Here is a 12,256-nt window from a genome sequence, read left to right as displayed (position 1 = left end):
TCCACTTGGTCCAGCCGGCCTTCGCCTGAATTCTTTGGCTTCATTCTATCTTTATTTAAATCCAGAGTTGTGCCCCTCCTTTTGTTGTTTTTTATTTTATTTTATTTTTCTTCCTCTGCCCTCTGGAGTCGTTAGTTGTTCTTCTCTCCTATACTTAATTCTTATTTATCTAATATATCAGTCCTTTCCTCTTTTCTCTCTCGCCCTCTCTCTCCCTCCTTCAACACCCAACCCATCTACATATCTCTACACTCTCATACCTCCCCCGGTTGCTCTCGCCTTCGACAGGGCTGAGGGGCCGCGTGTGATTCGCAGGCCAAGACTCTCTCCTACAGTAGTATACTACTTACTACGCCCTCTATTTCCCTGAAAGATGCATCTCGTTCCCAAGGAGGTACGGATCTCATATTATCCCGCGTCAATTCAATGATCGACTGTGCATTGCACTCTACTAATCATCACCAGCTGGACAAGCTCGTCATCTCGCAACTGGGCTTTCTCGCCCAGCGGCGTCTGGCCCGTGGGGTGCGACTCAACCATGCCGAAGCAGTGGTAGGTGTCTTAGACAGTCCGAGTCCCCTTTGCAATACTTCGTATGTCGCTAATCCGCTTGGGGGATAAACAACAGGCCTTGATTTCATCGAATATTCACGAGGTTTTTCACCCTTGATTGACAAAAAAAAAAAAAAAGAAAAGACACCCCTGGTCGGCTAACATCCCCAGCTCATCCGCGATGGCCACTACTCGGTCGCCGATCTCATGTCCATCGGCAAAACCATGCTCGGCCGTCGCCACGTCCTGCCCTCCGTCGTCCACAGTCTCGTCGAACTCCAGGTCGAAGGAACCTTCCTCACTGGCACCTATCTCGTCACCGTGCACCACCCCATCAGTTCCGATGACGGCGATCTGGAAAAGGCGCTGTACGGCAGCTTCCTGCCCGTTCCGCCCGCCGATGCCTTCCCCGACCCCAACCCGGAGGACTACCGCCCGGAGAAGATGCCCGGCGCCGTGCTGCCGCTCAAGGAGGAGCGCATTACCCTGAGCGAGGGGCGGAAGCGCATCAGGCTCAAGGTGACGAGCAAGGGCGATCGGCCGATCCAGGTTCGTTTTTTTTTTTTTTTTCTCTTTCCTTGGGGCACGACACGTCAAATGGTCGCTGACGTCCGACGGGTCAGGTTGGCTCCCATTATCATTTCATCGAGACGAACCCTCAGCTCCATTTCGATCGCCTTCGCGCCTACGGATACCGCCTCGATATCCCCGCCGGTACCTCGGTACGGTTCGAACCCGGCGATACCAAGACTGTGACCCTGGTGGAAATTGCCGGCCATCGCATCATCAAGGGAGGCAACTGCCTCGCCTCGGGGAAGGTCGAGGTCAGCCGCGCCGAGGAGATCATGCAGCGCTTGCAAGTGGATGGGTTCGCGCACATCCCCGAGCCACTGTCGGCGAATGCCGCGCCAATCGCGCCGTTTACAATGGACCGGGAAGCCTATGCGCGCATGTTCGGTCCGACCACCGGGGACCTAGTCCGGCTGGGCCTGACCAACCTCTGGATCCGCGTGGAGAAGGATTATACGGTCTACGGCGATGAGTGTGCGTTTGGCGGCGGCAAGACCATCCGTGAGGGCATGGGTCAGGCCTCCGAGCGGTCCGAGAAGGAGTGCTTGGATACCGTCATCACGAATGCGCTGATTATCGATTGGTCGGGGATCTTCAAGGCGGACATCGGCATCAAGGACGGGATTATCGTAGCGATCGGCAAGGCCGGCAATCCGGATGTGATGGACGGCGTGCATCCGGACATGATCATCGGCACGTCCACGGATGTGATCGCGGGCGAGAACAAGATCGTGACGGCCGGAGGGTTCGATACGCATGTGCATTTCATCTGCCCGCAGCAGGTCGAGGAAGCCCTGGCGTCCGGTGTCACCACCTTCCTGGGTGGTGGAACGGGCCCCACGACCGGCACGAACGCGACCACCTGCACGCCGGGCTCCACGCATATGCGCCAGATGATCCAGGCGTGCGACCGCCTTCCGATCAACGTCGGCATCACGGGCAAAGGTAACGACTGTGGGGGACAGAGCATCGAGGAGCAGATCCTCGCCGGCGCGGCCGGGCTGAAACTGCACGAGGATTGGGGATCGACGCCCGCGGCCATCGACACCTGTCTGGAAATGTGCGACAAATTCGACGTGCAATGCATGATCCACACCGACACGCTCAACGAGTCCGGCTTCGTGGAGCAGACCATCAAGGCCTTCAAGAACCGTACCATCCACACCTACCACACGGAGGGCGCCGGCGGCGGCCACGCCCCGGACATCATCTCCGTGGTGGAACACCCCAATGTGCTCCCCAGCAGCACCAACCCCACGCGGCCCTTCACCATGAACACGCTGGACGAGCACCTGGACATGCTGATGGTCTGCCACCATCTCTCCAAGAACATCCCCGAGGACGTGGCGTTCGCCGAGTCGCGCATCCGCGCCGAGACCATCGCCGCCGAGGACGTGCTGCACGACATCGGCGCCATCAGCATGATGTCCTCAGACTCGCAGGCCATGGGCCGCTGCGGCGAGGTCATCCTGCGCACGTGGAACACGGCGCACAAGAACAAGGCGCAGCGCGGGCCCCTCAAGGAAGACGAGGGCACCGGCGCTGACAACTTCCGTGTCAAGCGGTACATTAGCAAGTACACCATCAACCCGGCCATCGCGCAGGGCATGGGCCATCTCATCGGCAGTGTCGAGGTCGGCAAGCTGGCCGACTTGGTTATTTGGCGTCCGGGCACCTTTGGCACCAAGCCGGCCCAGATCCTCAAGAGCGGCATGATCGTCGCCTCGCAAATGGTAGTCCCCCTTTCTTGTTTCCTCCTCCTTCATCAACCATACTAATCTATCCGTAGGGCGACCCCAACGGCTCCATCCCGACCATCGAGCCGATAATCATGCGCACCCAGTTCGCAGTACGTCTTTGTCCCCCTCCCCTCCCCCTCCTTAACCCTCCCACTAACAAGAACAGGCCTATGTCCCCAGCACCTCCGTCATGTGGGTCTCGCAGGCCTCCATCGACGCCGGCATCGTGCAGTCCTACGGCATCAAGAAACGCATCGAGGCCGTCAAGAACTGCCGCAACATCGGCAAGAAGGACATGAAGTTCAACGACCTCATGCCTCGCATGCACGTCGACCCGGAGAGCTACCGCGTCGAGGCGGATGGCGTGCTCTGCGAAGCCGAGCCGGCCGTCGAGTTACCCCTAACGCAGGATTATTTCGTCTATTAAGTTTTGTTCTTCCATGTACAGATTTTTTCTCTTTTCCCCCTTGGTTTTGGTTTTCGTCGTTCAGGTTTTTTTTCTTTTTCTTTTTTTTGAACTTGGGTTGGGTTGGGTTGTTTGGACTATATACCATAGCATGCAGCGATGAATGAGTCATGAATGAACTGATATATATAGATTAATACAAAAAAATTTCCAATCAAACAGTCTTCTGCTTCACATAGGGTTGGTCTTTAATATATGGAGGGATGATTCGAAGATAGAGATAGGAAAGAGGAGAAGAGGGGATTATAACTCCGTCCTACCTATAATTCCCTCTCCTCACGACTATGATTCTCCCCGACAGATACAAGCCCCGCCAGCGCCCACGTCTCGTAACTGTCCGCTCGCGCGGCAAGATACGCCGCGCGCCGCGCAAAGGATGAAGACGATCGGTGCAGCGGGGGTGGTTCGGAGCCTGGTTCCCGCTCCCGCTCCTGGTCCTGCGAGGCGAAAGCGGACGAGGAGAGGGAGATTTGGCTGGTGGGTTGCTGGTCTGGTTCTGCCTCTGCCTCTACCTCCGCTTGCGCCCCGGCTTCTGCGTCGGGTTCGATTCCGGCGTCGACGTCTGCTTCTTCGGAGGCGGCGGCGGAGGAGGAGGAGGAGGAGGAGGAGGAGGAGGAGGAGGAGGAGGCTTGCGGGGACTGGGACGCGTCGACGCAACTCGAATTGGGGATTGAGTTGGACTCGGCGTCCGGGTCCACCCCCGGAGTCGGTTTCTCGTCCAACTGGTCAAAGCCATCTTCTTCCGCTGTGGGCCAGGAGGAAGGGAGGGCGCCTGGGTGGATGTGTGGGTGCGCGAGCGGATCCAGCGCGTGCAGGAGGTGCCAGGCGCGGCGGATCTCGTTGCGCTTGGATTTCTGGGCTGCGGCGGTGGAAGGCGGGATGGGGATGGGGATGGGGATGGGGACGGGGAGGTCGGGTGCTGCTGGTGGTTCGTGTCTTGCCCTGCTGGGGCTGGCGCGGTCGATGCTATCGGGCATGGCTATGGCTATGGGTATGCTGGAGGATTGCGTTGAGGAGACCTCGTCATCGTGTCGGGTTCTCTTTCTTGGGTGGGGGGTGTTGTAGTCGCCGCCGTCGGCGGCGGCGGCGGCGATGGTGGCGCGCATGTACTGGTCATGGGCGAAGTCGTCGCCGGAGCAGAGGTGGCCGAAGAGAGCGCGGATCGAAATATCTTCAGTCCATTCGTGGGGGTCGACGGTGTACGGGTGGACGTCTTTGGGTTTGAAAGCTGAGACCAGGGTGCAGAGTTCCTCGTACGAGGAGTGGCGCGAGTAGGGGAAGTACTGTAACGCCCCTGTTAGAGAGTCTAGACTCGTATACCAGGAGGGGATGACGACGCTCGTACTATGACTTTGGGAAGACGGTTCCCCGCCGTGTCTCGCAATGTCGAGGGGGATACTTCCGGGTTCATCGACCAGAGTTCCTTGTCGGAGCGGCCACGACTGAGGATCCGCACGAGCTCCTCCAGCGGCATGTCGGCCACATCCTTCATCCCAAATCTGTCCAGGGAAAGCGCCTTGGTTTTCGACTTGAAGGCTTGCGCCAGCACCTCTCTTGTTTGCGAGAGTGTTTCTAGGTCGGGGATCTGCTCGAGACACAGACGCTCTAGCTGCTGCAGAGCCGACTGATCCGGGAGCTCAAGCTCGTGCGTCTGATACAGATCGCCCCCTCCCCCACCTGCTCCGAGCTCAGGTACTCTCGTACCATCCCTAGCCCGTCCGACGATGGGTAAGATGTAAACTGTGTTTTGGGTACGACAGGCAGAGCAGTGCATGCCCGGCTCGCAGCTATGGACTCGAGCACTCTCGTCTTCGCTGAGACATCCTGGAACGAACCGGTTGCCGAGCTCGAATCCGCAGAGAGCGGGTGCTTCAGCGGTACCCCCGAGGGAGTATGAGCCGAGCGATCGGTAAAGGCCGACTTGATACCGGTCCACGTGGATCTAGCACGTCAGCACAGTGGGAAGCTGGGCGATTGGGGATGAAGTACCTACTTTGGAATTCAGGCGTGCGGAGAGTGCTACCCAGACGTCTTCGTAGCCGAACGTCCACGCCCGAAAGTAGAAGACCGTATCCTGCGGATATCTCTCCACCATCTGCAGCAGTTCGCTCAATCCTTCTGCCTTTGACGGGAAGCTCGGGCACACATGATTTGCCCTGGCAAATGTGGTGTCGATGTATATCTTGTCCAGCCTTTTGCCACACAGGGTGTAGGGGATGAGAACGGGGTGCCGTATGAGGCTGTTGACCCACCAGGGCTCAGCTGTGGTTCTTGTTAGTATATTAGCCCTACAGAAAATGGCACGTATGCCCGTATCATACCGCGAATATCGCCGGTGTAGAGAATCGCGTTCCCGTCCCCTTCAATCAGGAACATCACCGCCCCGGCACAGTGGTTCGCATCAAAAAGGGTGACTCTTATCGACAGAAGAGGTGTCAGCTCAATCTCCGTGGGTGTGTTCAGTGGAATCGGCCGCTGTTCGCGTAAGCTGGCATCACATCTCGCTGCAACGGAGAATCACTCACCAAGAGCCTAGAGAGATGCTTGTAGTGCAATCTGCGAGACTCGAGAATTCCCTTGCTGAAGTTCATCCGGTGGGGATACTTTTCAATGCGCAAGAGCATTTCCCGAGTGGCGGCAGAGCAATAGATGAAAGGAGCCCGGAACGACTCCAGGCCTTGGAGGTGGTCGCTGTGCACATGGCTGAGAAAGCATGCGAGGGGAGGAGGCCGATCAGGGTTTTTGCGAAAGTAGTCAACTGTGAAACTTTTCAGCAATTGGGTTTCATCCACAGGGATGACAGCCTGGAGCTCACTCTGAATAAAGGGAAATTCTGTGTGTCATTATTAGACGATTGATGCGAATTTTTGGGTGCTGCAGTGGACATACCTGGAACTATTCCATCAAAAGTTGACATCTGGTGTCTTGTTAGTCCTAGCAATGGGGTTTTATCGTCTATATGGGACGCATGACAGTTGGACTTTGATTCTGATTCTGATTGTTCATAGCGTTTTCCCAATGTTTGCTGCTTGACAAGACTGCTGGATAGAAGCGTTGGATGATGAAGCCCAGTCCAACGAGGATACTCTCACGTGACTGCATCGCCGTTTTGTCGCCCTGTCAGAAAAGCAGAATCTCTCCCAGGAACAATTCCTGTCAAGACACATCCTCCGTGACTTTTCCATCCTATCGTGGGTCATTCGACCTACTACCGAAATTGACCGATCTCACCGAGCCCAATCTCAATCTCAGCCTGGAACGGCGGAGAAGCAATTGCATAATCGGTGGGCCTTCTCCCAACTACGAAGAGGACATCCCGTCGGAAGAACAACATTGTACTCTGTACAACAGCAGCGATCCTGTCTAGACTCTAGACCATTCCTGATGATCAATATATCTACCGAGAGAGTTCTCCAGTCCTTTCGGTTTTGTGCCCACCAGGCCTGTTATGTACAAGGGTCCCAGCAGGAGGCCCAAAAGGATAAGTCGGACCATTGACCAAGTGGCCTTGCAGGTCACAGTACACGATGGTGAGGCGAGTGGATGAAGCAGACCCGCTCGCCAACACATTTGTCAATTGTTTTTTTTTTTTTGTTTTTTTTTGGCATTTGAGGACGCTTGTCTTGCCATCCTGGCTGGTCTCAGAATGGATCCATTGAACAGAAATGGACCAGAAAGAGTAGAAATGACGCTGGAATCGGTATCATCCAGCTGCCTCGTTGGCCATTATCATTCCCTTTGCCTCTGATGCGTTGGTCGGTTTGCATGCGTGTCAGCTTCAACAGACAAATAATCCTCCTCCTCTTCATCATCATCATCATCATAATAGAACCATTTATCTATCTATCTATTAGTTGTCTATAATCGTTTCTAATGCTATAAGAAAGAAAGTGTGTGCTGCTTGCCTCCTGTCCTTCTTTTCCCCCCCTTCTCCTCTTCTCCTTTTCTTCCTCCTTCTTCTTCACCACGTCCTCCAATTCTGGACATCTGCCTCAAACCACTTATAAATCCCACAGGAAAAGCATCGCTGAGAATCTAGCGATACGATGGATTCCTCTTCCTTGTAAAAAAAAACATCCCAGGCTGTGATCTAGACTTGGGGCCTGGACCGTACTTGAAGCCAAGGCTTCTCTACGGACCTGAGGAGATCTCCTGTTCATTATTATCCGCCCATCTGGTCCATCTATCTACTATCTCCAAAAGGATCAGAAGTTCGAATTGATATCAGTGAAACAGGATCAAGAACAGACAAGGAGCAGGAAAGAACAGAGCAGAGGACATCGGACACCCTCGTGCCAAGATTCCTCTTCATCATCATCATCATCATCATCATCAATCAACCGGACCATTGTTGAAACTCGCCATATCTCTACATTATCTACTTAAATAGCATCAAGCACTACCACTTTCGAACTCGAAACGTCTGGGGGACGATCTATACCTCTCGGTCTCTCTCTCTCTCTCTCTCTCTCTCTCTCTACATCTTGCCACTATTGACAAATCTGTCCCCCCTTTTTTTCCCTCAAAATTTCATTGTTCTGTTTCCCCCCCCAAGCAGAGCATCCTCACTCATTTCTATTATTATTGGCAGTGCTATTTGCCTGTTCTTATATGCACCGTGCATACTGGTTGCATTCTCTTGATGCATCCATCTCTGCATATCCTTCTTCCCCTTGCTGATCGATTATTCTCCTTGCGATAACATCCAAAGCGTGATCTGCCAGACTTTCTCAGCTCATTCATCTTCCTCCATTCTGCAATTCCTTCTCTCTATCTTATTTTCTTTTTGAGTCTCTAAACAAGTCCTCTTAGAGAGGACCTTTTCTGCTTTCACCCATTCGCTCGCTCTAACTACTTCTCCTTTTGCACATCATCGCTGGAAGATCATCGGATCACCCCAGCTATATACTGCTACTACTACGACTACAACTACTCCTGCTCCAGCTTCTCATCCATCCCCCCCGGTTCAGAACTCCATCTCCCAATTTTCATCAACCGAGGTCATATCAAATATGCATAAACCCTCGCTGGCTCAAATTGTGCACAGCGCAATCTTTCCACGCCCCCGAACCAGTGATCCAGCCACCTTTTCGGCTCATATCACCCGCAATCTAGTCCCAGAAGTTCGTATCGAAACATCCACTTTCTATGGATCGCTGGACAGTATCGAAGCCCAATATCCGGGTCTGGATTACTCTTATGGCCCCCACCGCATGAGATTAGGCCGATTCCCTTGGCATCGCAAGCTGTTCAAGGTCTTCGACGAGCTTGGTCTGACGGAGACCGAGATCTCATCCCTGTGCCGATGGGAAGGTACCAAATCCGCACGCGAGCGTTACGAGAAGGAAGAAGGCATCAAGGTGCGGGACACCACCGCTGAGGCGATCCGACCAGCAACGCCGTCTCCGCGACCCTCCGTGGAAATTCATTTCGATGGTGTCGCCGGTTCAATCAAACCACCAGAAGTTACGATACATGAACCGTTCGAGGATGTCGTCACAACCGCCCATACCGTTGATGACCGGGTTATCGACCGGTTGCCACAACCCCACAAGGTGGAGGAGGACTCCAGCGACGAGGAGATGGAAAGCTGTGGCGTGGAATTGAACCACCGTCTGCTCGCAGCAACCGCTGCGCGCGAGCAGGGTGCCAATGTCCCACTCGATGAAGACTGGGAGCAATGGCTCAAGGAGGTCGGGGAACGCGGGAGTTACGCAGACCTGATCAATGCCATCCGAACGGGCCAGCCGCTGAACTTTCTGCCCAACATGGCCTCTCCGCTAGCACAGTTGCGTCGGACAGGCATTGCACAAATCTCGCCATCTCTTCCGGAGCGTTTCATGACTCCAGCACCGCCTAGGGTGCTTTCTTCGGGGGTTGCCATTCGGCGGCCTCCCAACCCTCCCCCGGGAACTGCACGATAAATAACAGAGCAAGACCAACGCTCTTTTTTTTTTTTTTTTAAATTTTTTTTCTCTCTCACACATCTCTTCTTGCTTCTCAGGAATCGCTAGCGGGCAGGGTTTTCCATTCGATGCATTTCTGGCGCTTCCGCAGTTGTGTCTGGCGTCTTGTTTGTCATCCGCGGGCGTATCTCCCATCATCCAATTTTCGTGCTTTTGATAGATCCATTTGGTTTCTTTAAAGATATCCCTGGTGGCTCTTCTAATACCCCTCTGCCTATGTTTGTTTTGAATCTGTGTCTGGTTCAGTGTTGCGAAAGTTTGACTCTTCGCTTTAATTTTCGGTGTGAGAGATTTTCAGCTCAACGTGAATAGCAAAAAGCGGTAGAATGTCAAATTGGAGTTCAAATAGCCAAAGAACGGCATTTGCTGGATTTGTTTCCTATTGCTCAAATAGTAGATCCTTAGGTTGTTATCTCTTAATCCCGGAGCTCGCTTGCGTTCCGACTTACGAGCTTCCAGTCTCCAGAAGCTCTCCCCGCAACCTTCTATCAGCAACCATCAACACCTCCATCTATCAACAATTCATGGCATCTGCACAATGGAATGGTGCCATTCTGCCATAAGAAGATGCTTTGGTGATTGTTATCGACTCCCAAGCTGAAATTTCGTGGCTCTCGCCCACGATTCGGTAATCGCGTATTGCTTGCATCCCACATTGCGCGACTCACCATGATCAAGGCCATTTTCTACAGCAAATTCGACACCCAAGAGGGTATGCGACCTGATCCTTTACCCTCACATCTACTTCTCCGGGGAGAGGAAATACTGACGATCCAGGCCCCAAGGTCGTCCACCAAGTCCCCGATGGAGCCATCGTCCCCTCCGCGACTGCGCCCTCGCAGCCTCTCTTTCTGACCTTCTCCGACATCTCCTTCTTCGTCATCCCCCGGCAAGAACTCTGCGGCAACCTGATGCAGGTGTGCACGAACGGCTACCGGATCCTGGGCTACCCCATCTGCATGAAGTCTCTGCGGTATGACCGCAACGAGTTCATTTTCAACTTCTGCCTTGTGCTCGCCGAGGAGGAGGATTTCAGCTCGTACAAGAGCGTGGTGCAGAAGCTGGCGGATCTGATGCATGGGTTGGAAGAGCAGAGCGGGTTCCTGTCTAGGGATCATTCGAAGAGCGGGGAAGGAAAAGTGTATAGTTTGTGTGAGACGTTGATGGAGGATTTGAATAACTATTGCGAGTGCATGATCCCGATCGGTGAGTCTCTTCTGCAGATTGCGATGGTAGACGCTGCTGGCTGACGGTGGGACGCAGATGAATTGAACACGTTGAATATCAAGCTCTTCCCTGTGTACCCTGCTCCTCCACCGGTGAGGGCATGGCAGGTTCCTTTGTTTACAGTCCGATACCAGGCGTTTATGGATGAGAATTGGGATTTGACGATGCAACGGGTATGTTGTTGAGCAGAAGCAACAGAAGATATTGAAGGCAACTCACATGCAAGTAGATTGTGCCTCATATCAACGGTGTCAACAGCGTCCGCATCATTTCCATCCTTGCCGACACCGACTTCTCCCTCACATGCCGCGCCATCAAGCATCTCCTCTATTACGGCTGCATATTTTTGCTGGACATCTTTTCCTTCTCCGCCATCTACGCGCCCACCGCTCAATTCAGTTCGACCATCGCCTGCGACGAAGACATGCAGCGAGAATGCGCCCGCTACGTCAACACCCTGTTCGCCCCGCCGATGGCCGTCCACGCTGCAGGCAATCCGGCCGCCGTCCCATCCGCCTCCACATCCGCCCTCTCGTCCACCGCACATGGTGAATTCATCTCCGGCAACCTCGCCAGCTTCTCCAAGTTTGATCCGGACTCCGTCTGGCCCCCGCTCGCCGACTACACCGACCACCGCAGCACAAGCCGAACTCCCAGCCCCAGCCGCAGCGCCAGCTACAATGCCACCAGCACATCCGCATCCACATCGACCATCATCCCCGACGACCCGACGCAACCACCTCCGCCGCCCGCGCTCGTCGACGGCGTCGGGATCGTCGAGCTCTACGCCTGCCTGAAACAAGGCCAGAGCGTGCGACAGTGGTACGCGCAGAACAGCCGCAAGCTCGCCCACATCGACATCCGCCGCTTCATCACCTTCGGCATCATCAAGGGCTTCCTGTACCGCGTCCACAAATACGCCTACGCAACGGGCCTCCCCGCCCCGCCGCTGAAGCCCTCGCGGCACGGCCACGGCCCTGGCAGCCACCACTCGCACTCACACTCGCACACACAGCCACCATCCGGCGCCTCGTCGCGCGGACCGGGCACGGGCACGCATAGCCCCTACGCGTCCAGCGTTGGCGACGAGGTAGCGCCGATTGCGCAAGCACGCGGCGACGACGGCAAGGAACACTCGACCTCCGTGCACAGTGGGAGCCGGAACGGGGTCGTCTTCGACGACGAGGAGGACGAGGAGCCTGTCGATAACAAGACGCTGGCGAAGTATCTGGACGGCATGCATTGCTTCGATCAGATCTGTACCGAGCTGGAGATCAGTGAGAAGGACCTCACAGCCGCGCTAAAGAGATACCCTGGAGAAGTCCTGATCATACACCGATGAGCGCTCCCTTATGTGTAAAAAAAAAAGTAAAAATTTGATACCCATATCCCTATTCCGTTAGATGAAGACTACGATGTCGTGATAATACACATGCACGTGTGAATAACAGTATTCCACCAGGAAATTTTTTACACTTGCATTCGTGATTCATCTTGTCTGGCACGTAACGAAAAGCTTAAGCCAGGCAGCTGCGCCATAACACTCCAGCGCAGTTCTCGACAGCCCAGCAAGCGCTGAGCACCCATAAAGAGCCGAAGCAATAGATCAAAACTTGCCACGGATATCCTCCCAAACTCCAATCCATGACTCCCACCTTGTAAAAACGCCTTCATTGGTACAGGGGTATGTCATCAAAAAAATCGCAAGAAGAGAGAAGCAAATAAAAAAAGTTTAG

General features: G+C 54.4%; 4 protein-coding genes across 4 annotated transcripts, besides 7 other annotated features; 3 read left to right on the top strand and 1 right to left on the bottom strand.

The window, feature by feature from the left end:
- Positions 1 to 373: 373 nt before the first annotated feature.
- Positions 374 to 3,288, top strand: ACLA_030110 (urease Ure; the record flags this gene model as incomplete). The annotated part of the gene is made up of 7 exons (XM_001269703.1): positions 374 to 394; positions 466 to 552; positions 629 to 655; positions 724 to 1,101; positions 1,176 to 2,855; positions 2,912 to 2,971; positions 3,028 to 3,288. The coding sequence occupies 7 exons, from the start codon at positions 374 to 376 to the stop codon at positions 3,286 to 3,288; spliced, it is 2,514 nt and encodes an 837-aa protein (XP_001269704.1).
- A 299-nt stretch (positions 3,289 to 3,587) lies between these two features.
- On the bottom strand, positions 3,588 to 6,244 carry ACLA_030100 (putative DNA repair protein; the record flags this gene model as incomplete). Its single annotated transcript, XM_001269702.1, has 6 exons — positions 3,588 to 4,610; positions 4,673 to 5,269; positions 5,321 to 5,589; positions 5,649 to 5,802; positions 5,853 to 6,160; positions 6,217 to 6,244. 6 exons carry the CDS (start codon positions 6,242 to 6,244, stop codon positions 3,588 to 3,590), a joined length of 2,379 nt encoding a protein of 792 aa, XP_001269703.1.
- Positions 3,900 to 3,955: a microsatellite.
- Positions 3,913 to 3,955: a microsatellite.
- Positions 4,205 to 4,237: a microsatellite.
- A 1,391-nt stretch (positions 6,245 to 7,635) lies between the features above and the next one.
- Positions 7,636 to 7,662: a microsatellite.
- Positions 7,637 to 7,662: a microsatellite.
- A 113-nt stretch (positions 7,663 to 7,775) lies between these two features.
- Positions 7,776 to 7,806: a microsatellite.
- Positions 7,777 to 7,806: a microsatellite.
- A 533-nt stretch (positions 7,807 to 8,339) lies between these two features.
- ACLA_030090 (uncharacterized protein) lies at positions 8,340 to 9,251 on the top strand (the record flags this gene model as incomplete). The annotated part of the gene is made up of 1 exon (XM_001269701.1): positions 8,340 to 9,251. The coding sequence occupies one exon, from the start codon at positions 8,340 to 8,342 to the stop codon at positions 9,249 to 9,251; it is 912 nt and encodes a 303-aa protein (XP_001269702.1).
- Positions 9,252 to 9,962: 711 nt separating this feature from the next.
- On the top strand, positions 9,963 to 11,862 carry ACLA_030080 (nitrogen permease regulating protein NPR2; the record flags this gene model as incomplete). Its single annotated transcript, XM_001269700.1, has 4 exons — positions 9,963 to 10,005; positions 10,071 to 10,499; positions 10,557 to 10,693; positions 10,750 to 11,862. 4 exons carry the CDS (start codon positions 9,963 to 9,965, stop codon positions 11,860 to 11,862), a joined length of 1,722 nt encoding a protein of 573 aa, XP_001269701.1.
- Between the last annotated feature and the right edge of the window lie 394 nt (positions 11,863 to 12,256).

The sequence above is a fragment of the Aspergillus clavatus genome, genomic scaffold (genome assembly GCF_000002715.2).
Source record: "Aspergillus clavatus NRRL 1 1099423829805 genomic scaffold, whole genome shotgun sequence".
NCBI classification, from domain to species: domain Eukaryota; kingdom Fungi; phylum Ascomycota; class Eurotiomycetes; order Eurotiales; family Aspergillaceae; genus Aspergillus; species Aspergillus clavatus.
Note: the sequence above shows the minus strand (reverse complement) of the source record. Positions and strands in the feature narration are given on the sequence as shown.